This window comes from Hemitrygon akajei, chromosome 26, assembly GCF_048418815.1.
Source record: "Hemitrygon akajei chromosome 26, sHemAka1.3, whole genome shotgun sequence".
In the NCBI taxonomy this organism is placed as follows: Eukaryota; Metazoa; Chordata; class Chondrichthyes; order Myliobatiformes; family Dasyatidae; genus Hemitrygon; species Hemitrygon akajei.
In genome coordinates, this window is record NC_133149.1 from 34,200,523 (window position 1) to 34,221,755 (window position 21,233).

Here is a 21,233-nt window from a genome sequence, read left to right on the forward strand (position 1 = left end):
ACTTTGCAGAATCCATGACTGAGTGAAGATAAAGAGTGACCCCATGAGGACCAGACTCTGCTACTCTCAGGAAACTGGAGTCTTGACATTCAGTTCAAACCAGACTTTGGCTGAACTTTCACCTGCACACTCTGCCAATATTTCCAAAATATTACATTGCTTTTATTATGCAGCTGTGCCACCATCAGGCTCCTGAACCATCATGGATTACTTTACTTACCACAGTACTGAACTGATTTCACTTTCAAGGACTCTACAACTCAAGTTCTTAATATTATTTATTATTATTATTTGTGTTTTTTTTCCACAGTTGATCTTCTTTTGCACATTGGTTGTTTGTCTGTCTTTGTGCACAATTCTATTGTGTTTCTTTGTACCTACAGTGAATGCCCACAAGAAAATGAATCTAAGGGGAGTATATGGTGACATATACTAAATGTACTTTGAACTTAGAATTACTGAAGTGTATAAAAGTGAGTGGAAAGGATACATACAGGAATGTAGGAAATAAAAAAAAGGCTACATAGGTAGAGGGAAATGGGAGAGCAGCGAGGGGTCAACAGGATAGGGGAAGGGGGCATGGTGTGAAGAAAATGGGGAAAGGTCTGTGAAGAAAAACAGAGGGATGAAGGAAGGAATTGGGGAAGGTGGAATATTCGAGTGTGATAAATGAGAGGAACAGGAACAGACAGGGGGAGTGAGACAGATGGGGAAAGAGCGAGGAATGTTGGTATGGAAGAGGAAGGGGAAGTGGGGCAAAAGCAAAAAAGTTCAAGCATTTATATTGTATATACAAGCTATTTTCAGCAGGTGGGTTTAAAATTGAGGAGCCCAAGATGGTAGATTAGATACGAGAGCAGCAGAACATAGGACAGGCTAAATATCTTCACAATGTTTTGTGGGGCTAGAATTTACTCCTTGGGCTTTTGATGAGGCAGACTCAATTACAGAGTCTATCAAGGAGGATTAATTAGAGTAGATATAGGAAAGGGCATTGAAAAGATAAGTGATTCATAACATTTGCTCAGAAGGAGTTTAAACATGAACTGGCAGAGCCAGTGGCCTGTTTCTATATTGTGTGTAATTTCTGCTGCAGTTCAGCTTGAGGACACGTCAGTCAATGCGATTAGAGGAGACCATCTAACCATCACACTCATGCTGATGCAAGAATACCATTTCAGTAAAAGCCATTTCCCTGCTTTATCTCAGTACTCCTTAAGATTTATCTCAAATATTTTCCTGCTCTCAGCCATCAGCCGTGGTAATGCATGATAACGATTTTACTGCTCTCCTCTTACATCCTTGTTCTTCCATGTCTGGTGATCAGAAGCAACCCCGTTCCTCCGTTTGCTTTAGCTATTCAATACACTTGCATTTACTGAACCCACCTCACCCTGGCCTATGCAGTGCTGCACCTTGAGACCCTCAACCTATGAACCATAAGAGATAGGAGCAGAATAAGGCCATTGAGCCCATTAGGTCTGCTCTGTCATTCCTTCATGGTTGATTTATTTTCCTTCCCAACCCCATTTTCCTGCCTTCACCCCATAACATTTGATACCCTTACTAATCAAGAAGTTATCTACATTTTCTTTAAATATACCCATTGACTTGGCGTCCACAGCTGTCTGTGGTAATGAATTCCACTATGTAAAGAAATTTCTTCTCTTCCCTGTATTAAAGAGACATCCTTCTTTCTGTGACGCTGTTCCCTATGCTAATGTCCACTGTGTGACACTTGCACGATAGAAAGCTTCATTCTGAGCTTCTCACCCTATAGAGCTCCAACTTAAGCCCTTCATTTTACAGAGAGTTCCAAGCTCCAAATTTGACTGTCTTTCACCATACTCCCAAATGCAAATAGCACTAGAACCCAACCTGGATCTGAGCAAAAATCATTTTTCATTGTTGAATTACTTAATTTTAAATTATTTGTTGTTACTTAACAATATATTAATCTTCTATAGCATTTAATGTGGCATCAAAAAACTGCAAAATTCTCTGTGTTATCAATGTTTCTATACCAGCATGGTAGCATAGTGGTTAGCACATTGCGATACAGCGCCAACAATCAGCAATTGGGGTTCCTGCTGCCATCTGTAAGGAGCTTGTGCATTCTCCCCATGACCGCGTGAGTTTCCTCCAAGTGCTCCAGTTTCCACCCATATTCCAAAGATGTATTGTTGTGTTGCGGGCATGTTATTTTGGCACTGGAAACATGGTGACATTTGTGGGCTGCCCCCAGCACAATCCTCAGACTGTGTTGGCTGTTGACACAAAATGATGCATTTCACTGTATGTTTCGATGTATATGTGACAGATAAAGCTGAACTGTCCTCGGACACGAAATCGACCTCCAAACTGCTCCCAATGAAGCAAGACTGCAGATTGGAGGGAAAGAACTGGGCATGTGTTGCCACCTACTGGAAACCAACTTAAACTGCACTGCCAGCTCTGCAGTTAACTCCTGTTGTTTACAGTGTGCACTGCACCAACAGTGCAGACAGCATAACTATGTCAGACAGTCAGCAAATTTCTGAGCACATCATGGATACTCAGAGGATAGAAATTTTTATTAATCTCTGAGGAAATAACTCAGATTTAGAGAAAGGAAATTTCTTTTACACTTACAAAAATCTGGAGTAGTTATAAATAAATTATTTTACAAAGATTCTTTATGTGTAATTCCCAGCACAGATGGAGCAAATTGCCTTAAGGATAGAAGGCAATCAGAGAAAATGGATGCTTCAGAAAGAGTCAAATCTGGTGCTGTGCCTTTAGGTTAGTGAAGAAATCTCTCCTGGTCCCCAATGACACTTGTTTGTATCAAAAGAAAATCATCAGTAGTTGTGAACACCACAACAGCTCATGTGAGGAAAACTCTAGCCAGGGTCAACCGACATAAAGCTCCGGGACCTGATAACCTGGCCGGATGCTTGAGAGACTGTGTAGCCCAGTTAACTGAGGTTCTAACAGACATCTTCAACATTTCTCTGGAACAGTTCACTGTTCCCTCAGGCTTGAAGGTGGCCCCATCATCCTGGTGCCCAAGAGAGCAACAGTAACCTGCCTCAGTGACTTCCAACAAATGGCACTAACCTCAACAATAATGAAGTGCTTTGAGTGACTGGTTATGGATTGCATTGAATCCCATCTTCCTAGATTATCACTCCACTGATGAAACCACAGTCTCTGCACTTCACTCCATCCTGTCCCACCTACAAAAATTGTGCCTCATATGCCAGGCTGCTGTTTATTAACTTCAGCTCGGTGCTTAATACAATCATCTCTCAGAAGCTGGTGGGTAAACTGTCCTTGTTGGGTCTCTCAACACCTCCCTCTGTAACAGGATCCTGAACTTCTTGACAGAAAGGCCACAGTCAGTCTGTGTTGGCAGAAACATCTCTAGCTCCATCAACACACACAAAATGCTGGAGGAACTCAGCAGGCCAGGCAGCATCTATTGAAAAGAGTACAGTCAATGTTTCAGGCTGAGACCCTTTGGCCCGAAACATCGACATCTCTTTTCCATAGATGCTGCCCGGACTGCTGAGTTCCTCCAGCATTTTGTGTGTTGCTTGGATTTCCAGCATCTGCAGATTTTCTCGCTTATTTCAAGCTCCATCACGCTGAACACCGGCACTCCCCAGGGCTGCATGCTCAGCCCACAGCTGTTCACACTGCACTACTGCACTGCTAGATCCAGTTCAAACTGAATCATCAAGTTTGCTAATGACACAACAGTGATTGACCTCATCAACAACGACGATAAGACAGCATACAGAGAAGAGGTACAAGCAGCTGGTATAACAGCGCGAGCACAACAACTTGAGTCTCAACATGGACAAGACCAAAGAGATGATTGTGGACTTTAGGAAGGTGCAGGCTGATCACTCCTCATTGCACAAATGTGGCTCCTCCGTGGAGAGAGTTCAAAGCACCAAGTTTATGGGAATGCACATAACAGACAATCTCACCTGGTGCCTCAACGCCACCTCTTTAGTCAAGAAAGCACAGTGGTGCCTCCACTTCCGGAGGAGATTGAGATAAGTGAAGCTCCCTCCTCCCCCTACCCCATTTTAACCAATTTTTGCAGGAGCACCATTGAGAGTGTCCTAACCAACTGCATCAACATCTGGCACGGGAATTGCAAGGCACCTGACCGCAAGTCCCTGCAGAGGATTGTGAGGACTGCTGAGAAGATCATTGTGATCTCTCTTCCACCCGTGCAAATGCAGGGCCCTTAGCTTTGTCAATGATTCCACCCATCCATCCAACAATCTTTTTGACTCCCTGCCATCAGGCAGAAGGTACTGTAGCATTAGGTCAAGAACTGTTGGTAGGAGAAACAGCTTCTTCCCGCAGGCAGTATGGCTACTGAACTCCCTGCCACCATCCAAATCTCATTACATATGAAGCACCAGTAGCATTATACTGTTTTCTTTTTAACTTGTATTGTATATGCACCTTATTAATTGTTAATTTATTTGTGGTAATATTACTTTATGTGTTATGTATGTGAATTATGTCTACCGCATTGTGTGGTATACATGTGCATGGTTGAATGACAATAAACTTGAACTTAAACAGAATGGAAAATGCAGATTACAGTTAGAAAAGAAGCAAATACATTTCACTCTGGGTTAAATGTGAAGTGAGATATTTGAGGAAAAGTAAATTTATTATCAAAATACATATATGTCACCATATACAACACTAAGATTCATTTTCTTGCAGGCATATTAAATAAATCCATAATAGAATAATAACATAGAATCAATGAAAGACCTCACTAAATTGGGCATTCAACTAGTGTGCAAAAACAAAAAGAAATACTAATAATAATAATAAATAAATAAGCAATAAGTATTGAGAACATGAGATGAAGAGTCCTTGAAAGTGAGTCCATAGATTGTGGGAACCTTTCAAGTGAAGTTGAGTAAAGATATCCCAGTTGGTTCAAGAGCCTGATGACTGAGGGATAATAACTGTTCCTGAACCTGGTGGTATGAGTCCTGAGGCTCCTGTACATTCTTCCTGATGGCTGCAGCGAGAGGAGAGCATGTCCTAGGTGGTGGGGGTCCCTGATGATGGATGCTGCTTTCCTGTGGTAACGCTTTGTGAAGATGTGCTCAATGGTGGGGAGGAATGGACAGGACAGTATCCACCACTTTTTGTAGGATTTTCTATTCATTTGTGTTTCCATACCAGGCTGTAATGCAGCCAGTCAATATACTCTCCTCCACACATCTATAGAAGTTAGTCAAAGTTTTAGATGTCATGCCGAATTTTTGCAAACTCCCAAGGAATCAGAGGCGCTGCTGTGCTTTCTTCATAATTGCACTTACGTGCTGGGCCCAGGACAAGTCCTCTGAAATGGTAACAGCTAGGAATTTAAAGTTGTTGACCCTCTCCTCCTTTGATCCTCTGATGAGGACTGGCTCATGGACCTCTGGTTCCTCCTCCTGAAGTCAATAATTAGCTCCTTGGTCTTGCTGACATTGAGTAACAGGTTATTGTTATGGCACCACTCAGCCAGATTTTCAATCTCCCTCCTATATGGTGATTCTTCGCCACTTTTGATTCAGTCTATAACAGTGGTGTCATCAGCAAACTTGAATTTGATATTGGAGCTGTGCTTATCCACACAGTCATAAGTGTAGAGTAGAGCAGGGGTCTAAGTACACATCCCTATGTTGTTCCTGTGCTGATAGAGATTGTGGAGGAAATGTTGTTACCAATCCAAACTGACTGGGGTCTGCAAGTGAGGAAATTGAAAATCAGAAATAAAACTTCTTAGAAGTAAAAAAGAAAAGGGTGACCAAGTGGAGCAAATATATAACCTACGAAGTGGAACTGAGGATTGAAAAATGTGAGATTAGAGGGGAAAAGAGATTGTGATCTTTATATACAAGGCAGCAAGTACAAAACAAGGATGTGATGATGAACTTGTCCCAGATTGGATTAGTTAATGTTGTGTAAACTGAACAACTTTAGAATTTCATTTAAAGAATATGAGAACTACTGCATAAATCCGAAGGTAGAAAAGCCTCTTTCTAATACCTGAGGTGTGGGATGAACAATTAATGTTCAGCTCGCAACAGTGTGCAGAGCTGAAAGCTCTGCGTGTGCTTCTTTACGGTACGCGAGGGACTGTTCTTTTATAGGCTTAGGGAAGTGAACTAACTCCACTTGTGCCTCTCCAAGAGACTTGTGTGGCGGAATGGCCTATTCTCCATTTTCATAGCAGCAATGGGCTGAATGGCCTACTTGTTACAGTGAAATAGACTGAAGGACTCTCCTATTGTTTCAGTGCAGAAGGCTCAAGAGCTCAACAGTCCTTGCCTTTCTCTCAAGGTGCAAAATAGACTCCACTTGTTATTCTGTAATTCATTGTGATAGTACCACAAAGGGCAGGATTTCTTTGGATCAGAAGTTTACTTGAAGGTCTACAGAAGTCATTGAAAATTATGCAATCTATAGGGATAAACAATAGATGAGGCAATAGCAAAAAGGACAGGAAATCTAAGATTATTGCAAGCTCTAGCCTACAAAAACTGAAGTGACATCTGGTTGTTGTCTCCCTAGTGGAAGGAGTCCTGATGAAGGGTCTTGGCCTGAAACATTGACTGCTTATTCCCCTCCATAGATACTGTCTGACCTGTTGAGTTCCTCCAGCATTTTGTGTGTGCTCCTCAAGACTTCCAGCATTTGCAGAATCCCTTGTGCTTATTCATTGTCTAGGTCGGGTAATGATTATTGGCACTCTGCTAAGGTCACCATCATTGTAGGGCTGCACCCAAGCTGAAGAGCAGAAGGACAGAATTCTAGGACACCAGTTACCATGCAACCAAAGATTTTATGATCCACACATGCCACCACTATAGCCAATAAAAAATCAGAGCTGAGCAGAAGATAGGCATTATAATTGACACAAAGACAGTGAGACACTACTGAGAATGCTGGTGGTGCCTGAGTTCAGAGGCAGTTTCAGGTCGGCAGTGACCTACAACACATTTCTTGCTGAGAACATAATACACCCGCCAAGGGCATTCGAAAATTGTACTGTAAATAAAGTAAGGAACCAGGATGGACAAGGATGGAGTTCAATTAACATCACTTCCTCAAGCTAGTAAGCTTTCTTTGTGTGTCCGTTGATCTGTGGGTGTAAACTGAGTTGGCTCCGCTCTCTCCACGCCTTGTACTTGTGACTACTCTTCCTCCAGGCAAACCTGGCAATATTCACCATGAAGACCCAGGACACCATGTACATAGCAACTCCTCCCAGCTTCACAATTGGGAGGGGCACAGGGGAAGATAGCTCACAGTACAACAGCCTGGCTCCCACCCCAATCCGCACACTGCAAAACAGCATAACAAAAAGGAAGTCCACAGCATCTCCCAGCAAGGTGTGATAATATCCAGCTTCTCTGAGAAACCAGCGGGTCTGGAGGAACGGATTGGTAATTTCACTACCGAAGATGACCGCGTTGACCTCCGTAGCTGAGTGCTCCAAAGCTAACACCATGATGATGCCCAGAATACTGAGGCTGTGGTGAGACAACATCACCAGACCTTCCGTTTGGAAATAGATGCACCAGCACATGTCAAATATAAAATAGCCCAGCGACAGGCACAGCACTCGAGTCTGGAGCTGTGTGTTTGGAGACCCTAAAAAACATAAATGCAGGTTGCACTTAACCCTTTCAGGTTCAATACCAAATAATTTCCATTGACCAACTCTTTCTAAGACAAAATTGATATTTCCAATACTTAACAATGTTTCTCCTTCCAATTAGTTCTTTTCGTTTGGCTTATACCACCAGTAATTAAGTTTTAAATAAACAAAAAAAGCAAAATTATGAGCTTGCTGGAAATCTGAATTAAAAAGTGAAATGCTGGAAATACTCAGTAATGTCTTTGAGGAGTGATATAGAATTTGTGTTTCAGTCAATAACTTTCTATTGGAACCGTGTGGAGAGCTTGCAGCCCTTTGAGAACTGACAAGGCTTTTGAACTAATGGACTGTAATACCAAGGACAACAGCAATGCACTATGGAGCTTCTTTGAGGGGTACCTTGAGAAAAAACACCATGACTGCAGCAACAGGTAGAGGGAGAGACTGTTTCCACACTGATGAGACCAAACACCAGTTGCCTCAGTAAAGCAGCCAACATAATCGAAATTTCTTCCCCACCTCATCCCATTCCCCCCACCCCCTGGAGCAGATAGAGAGTGACATGGTGTCATGACAACAACCTTTCCCACAAACTAAAGAGCTGATTATTGACTTTAGGAAAGTGTGGGGCACATGCTCCTGTTTATATCAACAGTACTGAGGTCACCAGGGTTGCAGGCTACAAGTCTCTAGGAGTGAGTCTATCCTGCTCCAACCACATAGACACAATGGCCAAGAAGGCTAAGGAAATTTGGAACATCCCTATTAATCCTCACCAATTTTTATCAATGCACCATAGATAGTATCCTATCCATTTGCAAGATTTGTTTTCTTGCGCATCGGGGGGGGGGTGGGGGGAGATGCTGATGTTCTTGTTGCCATTTGCACAATTTGGTTTTTTTTTGCGCACGGGAAGGGTTTGATATTCTTGTTGCCATTCGCACGATTTGGTTTTTTTGCATATGGGGAGGGTTTGACGTTCTTGTTGCCGTTTGCGCGATTTGCTTTTTTTTACATGTGGGGAGAGTTTGATGTTCTTATTGCCATTTGCTGTGTGTGTGTGTGTGTGTGTGAGATGCTTTTCTTTGAACCATTTCCATGGCTGTCTGGAGGAGACGGACCTCAGAATTGTATACTGCATCCATTCTTTGATAATAAATGTTCCTTGAACCATGGTTTGGTATTGCAACTGTTCTGTCTGAGACTGCAAGATACTGCAGAGAGTTGTGGACAGAGCTTAGTACATCACAGAATCCAGCCTCCCCTCCATAGACCCTGTCTACTCTTTTCATTGCCTTGGTAAATCAGCCAGCATAATCAAGGATCCCACCCACCCTGGACATTCTCTCTTTTCTCCTCCCTTTGGGCAGAAGATACAAAAGCCTGAAAGCATGTACTATCAAGCTCAAGGACAGCTTCTGTACTACTGCTATAAGACAATTATACTATAAAATTGACTCTTGACCTCACAACTAACTTGTCATGGCCTTGCATTTTCTTGTCCCCCTGCACTTTCTCTGTAACTGTGAAATTATATTCTGCAATGTTATCGATTTTCCCTTACATCAAACTCTCCCCAATGTAACTGTTGTGATGAAATGATCTGTATGGATGGCATGGAAAACTAAGTTTTTCACTGTACCTAAGTACACGTGACAGTAATAAACCATTTACCACACAAGAACACTCAGCATGAAGCTACATCCCCACGACATATAAAAGGGAAAAATCAGAGGCAGGATTACCTCACACTGTTCCTACATACTCTGACCTCCTCCTCTCACACCACTGTAAAATCTTCCTTTCTCACCCTGTGTGTAATAAAACATTCTCAGAAAGCAACCTTCATCACCTGACACAGTCCACACACTGTCACTTCACACTGCTCCCACAAGTCATGACTTGGCCACCCAAGGAGCATCAACAAAGCTTCGGTCATTTTCCCTACGGGGAGAGATAGGAAGAAATCTCCAAGAGACTGGTAAATTCACCTTTAGATAAACAAATGCATAATTCCCACCCAAGTATGTGTTCAATTACTTCGTTGCTTGACCTCCTTATTCCACTGCACTGTGATTATGTCTATTATTCCCTTGTCTCAGTCAACAATCCCAGCATTGCTGGCAACATCACCAAAGCATTCTCAGAAAGCAAAGCACGCCAGTTATGATCGTTCATACTCTGGAGATTAGCTGTTTGTCAGCTCTTGGTCTTCCTCAGAGGGACTCCTGACACATCAAACAAAAGTGAATCATTTTGTTCACAGACAGGAGAACAACAGCAGAAACTTAGAAATGGGATTCGCAATATTGCAAATGCAAACTTAATTTTTATGAGAGCATGATTAAAGACATCTATGACCCTCATCCCTGGGTTAGTCCATTTCAGAAACCAAAGTGCAGGCCTTGACTCAGCATCATCCTGAGTGGTTTATGTGGAACCTAATTCTTGCTCTCTAGGGTTAGCAAAGGCAAATCTGATGCTGTCAAATGCACTACTGGGTACAGATCTTGCAACAAGGCAAACCAGTCATGCATCGACTGCAAATGCCCTAGGTGCAGGAGTCATTCAAACCAAACAATACTAGTATAGATTACAACCACAAGCCAGACTGTGGAACTGCCAGTCTGTTAGCAGCACAGAGCTAGTCTGTGATTGACTCCATCCAGTGTGTTAATTTTAGAATATAACACTGTAATAATCTCCCCCTAACTGCATCGTATCCCAGAACTCACCTGGATGATTAAAGGGCCAAGGCCCATCTATAAATCCAACGTATCCAGAGAGGCAGACAATGAGAATGCCGTGAACAAGAGTTACCAAGCGACAGTTCCACTCGTAGCTGCAATAGCGGTTTAGCTGACAGAAGAAGACATAGAGTGACAGCCAGCAAATCAAACTGCAAAGCACCAGGAGCAGGGGCGCAGCCATCTCACTAGAAAGAAAGAAAATATTATTACAATGTACACAGGTACAATCAGGTGCTGAGTTAGGGGCATAGTAGGGCTATGAAGTTAGAGATTTGTTCACAATGTGCATTTATGTCCACCAGAGTCACCAAAACCAGCAGGAGACAGTAATTGGGCAGTAACAATGCCAAGTTGAAGGTCAGTTCCCACTCATCTAGGACACAACTTACTTACTGCCTGTTACACCGCTGGCATACAGGGCAGCAATGAAGGTCCTCCATCTCTGGTGGTGTTCTGGGTTTCCTTCATCATGTCGGTAGCTTCCTCTCGGTTTTCACTGCTGTCAGTCATGCAAGTCCCAGGTGGAGACTCAGGAATACCGTCACACTTATATGTAGAAGGATTCTTCATTTCTGGTTTTCATAACAATTTTTACCCTGAGCTGTACCCCTGACCTGAAGGACCGGTGGACCACTCTTAGCCTGTCCTCTACCCTTTGACCTGTTTGGCAGGGGTCACCCTACCAAGAGCCAAAGCATAAAGCCCTGATATAACACAACTCCAGATCATTGAGATGTGCAAGCCTCCAAACACGACAAGGTCCTCTTGAAAAAAAAGGACTTTCTTACTAGTTACAGATTTGACAATGACTCATCCAGATTCATAAGTCCCTAAGGTCAGTTCCACAACAACAGTATACTGAGGACAGTAATCAAAACTCCTTCAGACTAGTGTTCAAAGTTCATTCTTATTCAGGAAGGAGGTGTGCTAAAGTAACAGTTCAACAAAGCTCACACTAGGGGCAGCTTCCAACTTCATGGTGCACGTGCACTCCAGACAATTGCAAGGAGAGTTCTTGAGCAATGTCAAATGAACTCCTTGATTACATTACAGGACACAACTTGATCCCATATATCTAGGTGTGTGCATTCTTGGCAAATCTGGTTATTAATGCCCATTCCTAGCTGTCAAGATAATGATGCACTCATTCTTGAGCTGTAGCAGATTATCTTGTTAGGTGCATAACATTGTTAAAAACAGCAGGAGACCATTTATCCCCTCAATCAATTTCTAGTGATCTGCTTCTCTAATTCGTCCACCCAACTTTGCTGTTTGCCCCTCAGACACTCTTATCTTTTTTGGGGGGAATATTTGTGGCATAATCCAGGGGCACAAGTTTAATAACAAAGTTACCAATGAATTCAACAAGGAAATAAGCTACAATGTAGAACTCATTGCCAGGAGAAGTGGTTGAGGTTAAGTTTCCAAATCACAAACAAGTGAGAATCTGCAGATGCTGGAAATCTGAGCAACACACACACACACACACAAAATGCTGGAGGAACTCAGCAGGCCAGGCAGCATCTATGGAAAAAAGTACAGTTGACGTTTCAGGCCGAAACCCTTCAGCAGGACTGGGGGGAAAAAGCTGAGGAGTAGATTTAGAAGGTCGGGGGAGGGGAGAGAGAAAAACACCAGGTGATAGGTGAAACCTGGAGGGGGAGGGATGAAGTAAAAAGCTGGGATGTTGATTGGTGAAAGAGACAGAAGGCCATGGAAGAAAGAAAAAGGGGGGGAGGAGCACCAGAGGGACGCAATAGGCGGGCAAGGAGATGAGGTGAGAGACGGAAAAGGGGATGGGAAATGGAGAAGCGGGGGGGGGGGGGGGAGTGGGGGATATTACCGGAAGTTTGAGAAATTGATGTTCATGCCATTGGGTTGCAGGCTACCCAAATTGAATATAAGGCGTTCCTCCAACCAGAGTGTGGCTTCATTAAGACAGTGGAGGAGGTCATGGATGGACATATCAGAATGGGAATGGGAAATGGAATTAAAATGGGTGGCCACTGGGAGATCCTGCTTGTTCAGGCGGATGGAGCGTAGATGCTTGGCAAAACCGTCTCCCAATCTGTCAAGTCTCACCAATGTACAGGAGGCCACACTGGGAGCCTCCCAACAGACTCCCAACCGAACACAGTAAATGACCCCAACAGACTCACAAGTGAAGTGTCTTCTCACCTGGAAGGACGGTTTGGGGCCCTGAATGGTAGTGAGGGAGGAGGTGTAAGGGCAGGTGTAGCACTTGTTCCACTTGCAAGGATAAGTGCCAGGAGGGAGATCAGTGGGGAGGGACAAGTGGACAAGGGAGTCACGTAGGGATTGATCCCTACAGAAATTGGTGGGGGGGAGGGAAACGGTAGGGTAAGATGTGCTTGGTGGTGGGATCCCGTTGGAGGTGGCGGAAGTTTCGGAGAATTGTGTGCTGGATGCGGAGGCTGGTGGGATGGTAGGTGAGGACAAGAGAAACCCCATCCCTGGTAGGGTGGCGGGAGGATGGGGTAAGAGCAGAGGTGCAGAAAATGGAAGAGATGCGGTTGAGGGCAGTGTTGATGGTGGAGGAAGGGAAGTCCCTTTCTTTGAAAAAGGAGGACATCTCCTTCATTCTCGAATGAAAAGCCTCATCCTGAGGGCAGGTGTGGCGAAAATGGAAGAATTGAGAAAAAGAGATGGCATTTTTACAAGTAGTAGGTTAATAGTTTGGATGATTTCTAAAGAAAACAAGATTAGTACATGAGAAAAAAGGAATAGAAAGAAGTGAGATGAAGCAAATGGAAAGGAAGGAGACACAGGTAGAGTATAGACACCACAGACAATTGGCTAAATGACCTCTCTCAAAGTTCAAAGAAAATTTATTTATCAAAATACATACATGTTACCATACACTACGCTGAGATTAATTTTCTTGCAGTCATTTACAGACAAAAAGAAATACAATAGGTAATCAAAGATGGACAAACACCAAGGTGTAAATGAAGGCAAACTGTGAAAATAATAATAATGCTGAGAACATGACTTGAAAGTGAGTCTGTACGTCATAGAATCAGTTTAGAGTAGCAGTGAATGAAGTTATCCATGCTGGTTCAGGAGCCTGGTGTTTGAAGGGTAATAACTATTCCTAAACCTGAAAGTCTATGCTGATTATTTATGTAACTGCTTCCTGATCTCACTCCTAATGGTCTTGCTCTAATTTTATGATCATCATTATGAAATCTGGTCTACTATCTTGTTTGTTCCAAAGTCTGTTGTTTTGAAAACAGCTCATGCAAATCTCTAGAAATATATAGCTATTACAACCTGCAATCTTCTGTCTTCTCATGAAAATTTAAATCTTCTATTATAATTCCTTTACCTTCATTACAAACTTTTCTTATCTCAATATTTATGCCCGGAGTCTATAGGCAACTCCCTCTAGAGATCTGTGTTCTTTGCTATTTCTGCTCTCAGGAAAACAACTTGATTAGTCTGTCATTAGTCCTCAGTCCCAGTACAACTTCCATTTCCTTGTTACTGTAAATACATTATCTAGAAGAAACAGATTTCATACAACCTTTAATTCATGTGTCCTGTGACTCCCATAAGGAAAGATGTGAAATTGAGGCCAGTTTCTAGCTTTTGGTTGGTGTAAATCAGACCCTTGTGTTAAATCCTGTTTATCTGCTGCACTTAGTAATTTAGTGATCACTGGCTCTGGGGCTTAGAATAGAAGCAATTCTAATACTCATCTTACACACTTTACTGTGTCAATCTTGCTTACTGCATTAGTGCTGTCGCATTTACTAAAATCAGAATCGGATTAAAACCCACCTTGGTGTCTGTCCCTGCCACAGCTTCAGCCTCAATCTGATTCCTCAATCCTTTAAAATAAAGAACAAGCCATTTAGCTCAACTATTTTGTGTTGATATCTCATTGCACATTTCTCTCTCAAGCATTCAATAAATATTTCTATTTTTTCCCCACTTTTGCAATGCTTAGTTTTAGGAAATATCTAAGCTATTTAGCTCAACTACTTCCTCTGGTGATAAATTCTACATTTTAACTATATCCTGAGTTATGACATTTCACTTATTTCCTCATTATTTATAAGCAACAAAAATGTACAGTAGTTATGGCTTTTTTAATTTCATGATTCCCCCACATGGAAACATTGCCTCTGATTCAACTTTGCCCATTTCCTTCATCACTTTAAGCAACTCTACTGAGTTACCTCTTGTGTTGGAGAGGCAGGAGACTGCAGATGCTGGAATCTGGACCAACAACCAGCTGGAGGAACCCAGATCAAGCAGCATTTGCAGGAAGAAAAGAATTGTTGAGAATTTGGGGTCAACACACTGTATCACGACTCACCTCTTGAGTTTTGCCTCCTCCAAAGGAAAGAAGCTGTTCAGTCTTTACCAGCAGCTGCAATCTTCTGATTTTGGTTTCTTTCTTGTAAATCATTCTTGCACTTTTCCATATTTTTAAGAGAGTATAGAGACCAAGAAGGTGCACAATATTCTGAGAAGGGTCTCAGCAGAGTCCTATGGAGGTGTAGTATAATTTTGCTACTCATGAATTTTCTTCTGGAAGAAAAAGTTCATAGTAATTTGTTAACAAATGTAACTGCTTTGTTCTTCTACCATCCATAGGTTGCTCTAGCTGACAAGGTGAAGGAAAATCCTAAGGGCTTCTACAGATATGGGGGGGGGGGGGGTCGTTGCCTTGCAGCTGCTTGTGCATGGGAGGGGGAGCTGGGGGGGGCTTTGGGGTTCTAATGTTTAACTGTCATTCATTCTTTGGGGCACTCCTCTGTTTTCCTGGATGTTTGTGAAGAAAAAGAATTTCAGGATGTACATTGTATACATTTCTCTGACATTAAATGCACCAATTGAAACCTATTGATATTTTAAGAGCAAAAGGACAAAATTGGTCCTCCTCAAAGAGTAGTAAACTATGCAAGAAGTTGAAAGAGATGGGGGAGATCTTAAGTGGATTTTTTGCATCTGCATTCACTCTAGAGGTGGACATAGAGTCTATAGACGTGGTGCAATGTAGCAGTGAAATCATGGACCCTATACAGATCACAGAGGAGGAGGTGTTTGCTGTCTTGAGGCAAATTAGGGTGGATAAATCCCCAGGGCCTGACAATATGTTCCCGCAGACCCTGTGGGAGGCTAGTGCTGAAATTTCAGGGGCTCCAACAAATATATTTAAAACATCCCTAGCCACAGTTGAAGTGCCAGAGGATTGGCAGATAATGTTTCACTGTTTAAGAAAGGCTCTAAGAATAAGCCAGGAAATTATATGCCAGTGAGCTTGAGATCAATAGAAGGAAAGTTATTGGAAGGCATTCTTAAGGGCCAGATATATATGTATTTGGATGGACAGGGACTGATTAGGGATAGTCAATATGGCTTGTGTGTAGTAAGTCGTGAAGTTTTTCAAGGAAGTTACCAGGAAAGTTGATGAAGGTAAGCTGTGGATGTTGCCTACATGGACTTTGACAAGGTCCTACATGGGAGGTTGGTCAAGAAAGTTCAGTCACTTGGCATTCAGGATGAGATAGTAAACTGGATTAGATGTTGGTTTTACAGGAGAAGCCAGAGAGTGATAGTAGATGGTTGTCTCTCTGACTGGAAGCCTGTGACTAGTGGTGTACCGCAGGGATTGGTGATGGCTCCATTGTTGTTTGTCATCTATATCATGATAATATGGTAAATGGGATCAGCAAATTTGTGGATGACACCAAGTTTGGGTGTGTACTGGATAACAAGGTAGACTATCAAAGCTTGCAGCGAGATCTGAACCAGCTGGATAAATGGGCTGAAAAATGGCAGATGGAATTTAATGCAGACAAATGTGAAGTTTTGGACTTTTGGAGGACCAACCAGGGTAGGTCTTACACAGTGAGCAGTAGAACAGAAGGATCTAGGAAAACAGATCCATAATTCCTTGAAAGTGACGACACAGATACATAGAGAGCTTTTGACAAATTAGCCTTCATAAGTCAATGTACTGAGTACAGGAAATGGGATGTTATGTTGAAATTGAATAAGATGTTGGTGAGGCCTAATTTGGAATATTGTGTCCAGTTTTGGCCAATTACCCCACAAGAACGATGTAAATAAGATTGAAAGAGTGCAGAGAAAATTTACAAGGATATTGCTGGGAGGATCTGAGTTATAGGGAAAGGGTGAATAGGTTAGAACTCCCCTAGAACATAAAAGATTGGTGAGAGATTGGATAAAGGTATACAAAATTATGAGGGGTATAGATCGGATAAATGCAAGCAGGCTTGACATCATGAGATCATGGCTAGAGATCATGGCTTAATGGTAAAAGATGAAGTGTCTAAGGGGAACATGAGGGGGAACTTCTTCACTCAGAGGGTGGCGACAGTGTGGAATGAGCTGCCAGTGCAGGTGGTGGATGCAGGGTCGATTTCAACATTTAAGATAAATTTGGATAGATACATGGATGGGAGGGGTATGGAGGGCTAGGGTCCAGGTGCAGGTCGATGGGACTGGGCAGATTAATAGTTCAGCACAGACTAGATGGGCTGAAGGGTCTGTTTCTATGCTGTAGTGTTGTATGACTCTATAAAAGTTGGCAGGACATTGTGGGCCGAAGGGCCTATACAATACGGCAACATTGTTTGTTCTATATTAACATGTCCTTATCCCTGGAACCATGTCAGTAAATCTTTTTATATCCTCTCCAAAAGCATAAGGATGGGAAGACATGAAATACAGGAAACAAAATTGGAAGCAATACTCTGGTCATGGCCAAACCAGTATTTTATAAGGAATACTTTTATATTCTGTATCTCTGTTTGTGAAGCTTGGATCTTGCACGCATTTAGTCCCGTTCTTATTCTGCCTGTTACCTTAAAAGTTTTTTTTTAAATACCTTTTAAAGATTAGCTTTGTCACATGTACATTGAAACATACAGTGAAATATGTCAAATCAAATCAGTGAGGATGTGTTAGGGGCAGCCCACAAGTGTTGTCACACTTCCAGCACCAACGTACAGTTGTATACCCACAGCTCACTAACCCTAAACGTGCACATGGTTGTGGGGAGAACACATAAACTCCTTACAGCGGCGGGATTGAACTCCTATCAATGATCGCTGGCACTATAAAGCATTGTGCTAACCACTACATAAGCATGCTGTATACACCCAGATCCCTTTAGTCCTGCATTTATATAGTGACCTTAATGTTACCTCTTCTCATTCTTACTACCAAAATGTATCTCTCTGCACTTTTAAGTATTAAGTTTCAATTCCTCCTTTTTGGCATGCAGCTTTGCTAGAAAGACCAGCTATACTGCTTTCAAGAGGGATTATGGTGAGCAATCTTCTACCTGCAGTATTTCTCATTAAGGTATTCTGACATAGCTGTTAGGTAAAGAGATCCAGGACTTAGGCCCAGCAGTGATGAAGGAATCTATTTCCAGGTTAGGATCACAATCAAAATGCTGGAGGAACTCAGCAGCCAGGCAGCATCTATGGAAAAGTGTAAACAGTCGGCATTTTGGACCGAGACCCTTCATCAGGGCTGGAAAAAAAAGATGAGCAGTCAGAGTAAGAAAGTGGGGGGAGGGGAAGAAGAACCATAGAGTGATCGGTGAAGTCGGGAAGGGGAGGGGGGGTGAAGCAAAGAACTCGGAAGCTGGTTTATGAAAGAGATACAGGGCTGGAGAGGGGGGAATCTGATAGAAGTCAGAAGGCCATGGAAGAAAGGGGGAGGAGCACCAGAGGGAGGGAGATGATAGGCCGGTAAGGAGATAAGGTGAGAGGGATATGGGAATGGTGAAGTGGAGAGGGAGAACATTACTGGAGGTTCAAGAAATCGATGTTCATGCCATCAGGCTGGAGGCTACCCAGACGGAATACTGTATAAGGTGTTGCTCCTCCAACCTGAGTGTGGCCTCATCACGATAGTAGAGGAAGCCATGGATTGACATGTCGGAATGGGAATGGGAAGTGGAATTAAAATGAGTGGCCACTAGAAGATCCTGTTTTTTCAGGTGGGATCCCGGTGGAGATGACGGAAGTTACAGAGGATTACATGTTGGACGCAGAGGCTGGTGGGGTGGTACAAGATGACAAAAGGAATCCTATCCCTGGTGGGGTGGCGGGAGGAGGGATGAGGGTAGACATGCACAAAATGGTAGAGATGCTTTTGAAGGCAGTGCTGATGGTGGAGGAAGGGTTAGGATGGTGTGTGACCTGGGGAATGTGCACATGATAGTCTTTGAAGTACTTGAGGCTCTTGTACATGGTGGTAGAAGTAAAGCATTTGGGATGTGCTATTGGAGTAGCCTGTGAAAGTATTTTGTACAATACTATGCAAAAGTCTTAGGCACATGTATATAGCTGGGGTACCCAAGACTTTTGCACAGACTGTATATGTCAATGTGGAGCAGAGAGCCAGTCTGCAAATCTGGTGGGAGGAAAGGATGTCGGGAATAGCGAGGGTGGCATGTGGAACAGGTGGCAGAGGAGTGCCGGGGCAGAGGGTGGTGTGGGTACAGACACACCAGTCCTGAGACACCAGGCAAGGTCATTTGATTCCAAACAATTGTTTTTTTGATCATTACAGAATGTCTCTCTGGTGCTTCCTCCTCTACCCCCCCCCCCCTCCTTTCCCACTGCCTTGTGGCTATATCCACTCATGGGGAAGGCTTTGGGAGTAAACCCTGAGGTAAAAATCCAGAGCTGGAGTCCCTTAGACAGTCCTACATTGAGCTCAATGTTGACTGGCAACTCCTGTGATGCAGCTGGTACCAAACTGTTTCGGTCTCTGCCGATCCTTTGGGTTTATCAGATGCGTGGAGAGAGGGAGCTTGCTACATGGGCAACTGCCCAGGCTTGTGCACCTAGACAGCTAGGATGCAATATCCATAATCAACTCTGACCAACAAAGGCCTTAAATACCTCTTCAAAGAATTCAATCAGGTCAGAGAAGCAGGAACTGACCTTTTGGAATCCATGCCTTCATCTTTCAATACAGTATGTTTTACATATCTAGATATTTTCCTATTGCTTTCTTTAATAGAGTCCAGTATTTTCTTATTATATTTCATAGCCTCAGACTTTTAAGATCTATTCCATTTCACAGGCTTCCATACTCTTTTGCTGCTTTTTCCTACACCCAACATCCCTCCCCTTCACCAACCCACTGCTCACATTTACTACCATTCCATTGCCTCACCTTTCCTTTGTGCTTTATTATAATGGTCTCCTTTACCAAATGTTATCTCCCTTCCATCTTCCTTCTCTTTGCACTTTCCTCCTTGTCCTGATAACACAATGGCACAATAACATAATGATGAGCATAATCACTTTACAGCGCCAGCAGTAAGATCGGGGTTCAATTCTCCCTGTGACCACATGGGTTTCCTCCGGGTGCTCCAGTTTCCTCCCACATTCCAAAGATATACCGTTAGTGGGTTGTGGGCATGTTATGTTGGCGCCAGAACCGTGGTGCCACTTGCGGGCTGCTCTGCACAATCCTCGCATATTTGATTTGACATAACCAACAGAATTCACAATCTTTCGATGTAAATGTGACAAATAAAGGTAATCTTAACTCCTCCTACTCCCGACGCACCTCTCCTTATTGGCCCCTTCTTTCAACCCCAACTCATGATGCTCCCTCCTGTATGGAACAACTCCCTACCAAGCTGTTCTCCATTGTCCTACATTTGCCTAAATGTATACACCATTCTAAAGTACCTCTCCGTCCCAAACCAGTAGCCCAAATCTTCTCGTTCAAAATGATATCCCCTTCCCATTGTCCCATCCACGGCAACGATTCCTGTTGACCCTCCCCATCCTTGTTTCCGTTCTCCCCCTTCCACTACTGACCCCTTTTCCTACCTTTATGGACAACTCTCCTCCCCTGCAGATCATGCTACTGCCTATTTATAATCCCCTTTCCTCTTTAACAACGTTACTCCTCCTCTCCAGCCGGTCATCGACTTTTCCACCGATGCGCCCCTGGTACACATTCGCCACCCGTTCTTTCAAACCCGCCAGGAATCAGCACCACCGGACCTTCAGGAGGCTGGGATTACCATGGCAACTGCCGAGACGATTGACGGGAAGCCACACCCCCTCTACCAGGGCCCCTCCTCGCCTGAGCGCCTACCCCGGTCCCCGCCCACAGTCACTATGGATGCGGCTCAGCTGCTCCCTGGCGTCTTCTCCATTTGGCACTGACACGGACTCACCGACATTTGCAGTCGCTACTTCTCTTAGTGGCGCCGTTTGATCCGGCGAACTCCGACAGCAGCGCCATCGACAGACAGTCAGTGGGCCGGAGGACCGGCCGGGTGGATGTCAATTTGCAATGGGGGCGCTGCTGGGACTAGATCCAGGGAGGGGAGAGGTTCTGTGTGGGGGCGGGGTTTATTCGTTGGTGCAGGAAAATATCGGGGGCGGGGTTTGTCGGGACGGAACTAAAGTCGGCAGAACTTGGATGAAACGGTGGGACTAAATATCCAGGGGCAGGTCTAGGAGGAGGTGGAGCCTTCCTGTGGGATCTGGGCGAATTCCAGGGTACATAGCTTGTCTGTAGGAATAATACACGGATTGAGTTACCACGATGCATTACAAACCATGGGCGTGACTTATTTTCAGGGGCATGGGGTTGCTCGTGGGACAGGGGGTCTGTAACGGAGGGACTATGGCTAACGAGCCGGGCTGAGTGAGTGGAAGGCTGTTGTTTTGAGGAACAGCGGTTATAGTTGCGGCTACCCTGTATTTAACCACATCCTATTGTTGAATTCCGGTCTCTGATCCGGTTTGACGTCAATC

General features: G+C 43.6%; 1 protein-coding gene across 5 annotated transcripts; it reads right to left on the reverse strand.

Moving 5' to 3' along the window:
* Positions 1-4,588: 4,588 nt before the first annotated feature.
* On the reverse strand, positions 4,589-20,760 carry tlcd5b (TLC domain containing 5b). 5 transcript variants are annotated; one of them, XM_073029818.1, is made up of 6 exons: positions 20,295-20,480; positions 19,627-19,713; positions 14,774-14,988; positions 14,233-14,282; positions 10,414-10,613; positions 4,590-7,671 (listed from the first exon to the last, which is right to left on the reverse strand). In XM_073029818.1, exons 5-6 carry the CDS (start codon positions 10,607-10,609, stop codon positions 7,130-7,132), a joined length of 738 nt encoding a protein of 245 aa, XP_072885919.1. In that variant the 5' UTR covers positions 10,610-10,613; positions 14,233-14,282; positions 14,774-14,988; positions 19,627-19,713; positions 20,295-20,480; the 3' UTR covers positions 4,590-7,129. The 5 variants fall into 5 exon arrangements, with proteins under 5 accessions (XP_072885921.1, XP_072885922.1, XP_072885919.1 ...); XM_073029817.1 differs by lacking the exons at positions 19,627-19,713; positions 20,295-20,480 and adding an exon at positions 20,648-20,760; XM_073029816.1 differs by lacking the exon at positions 19,627-19,713.
* Between the last annotated feature and the right edge of the window lie 473 nt (positions 20,761-21,233).

What these genes read in the sequence shown, in the direction of transcription:
- tlcd5b (XM_073029820.1), bottom strand. Translation starts at nt 10,609, where the DNA reads ATGGCTGCGCCCCTGCTCCTGGTGCTTTGCAGTTTGATTTGCTGGCTG. An exon ending in TTGGCCCTTTAATCATCCAG is followed by an intron (nt 7,672 to 10,413) that starts GTGAGTTCTGGG and finishes TATGTTTTTTAG; the next exon opens with GGTCTCCAAACACACAGCTC.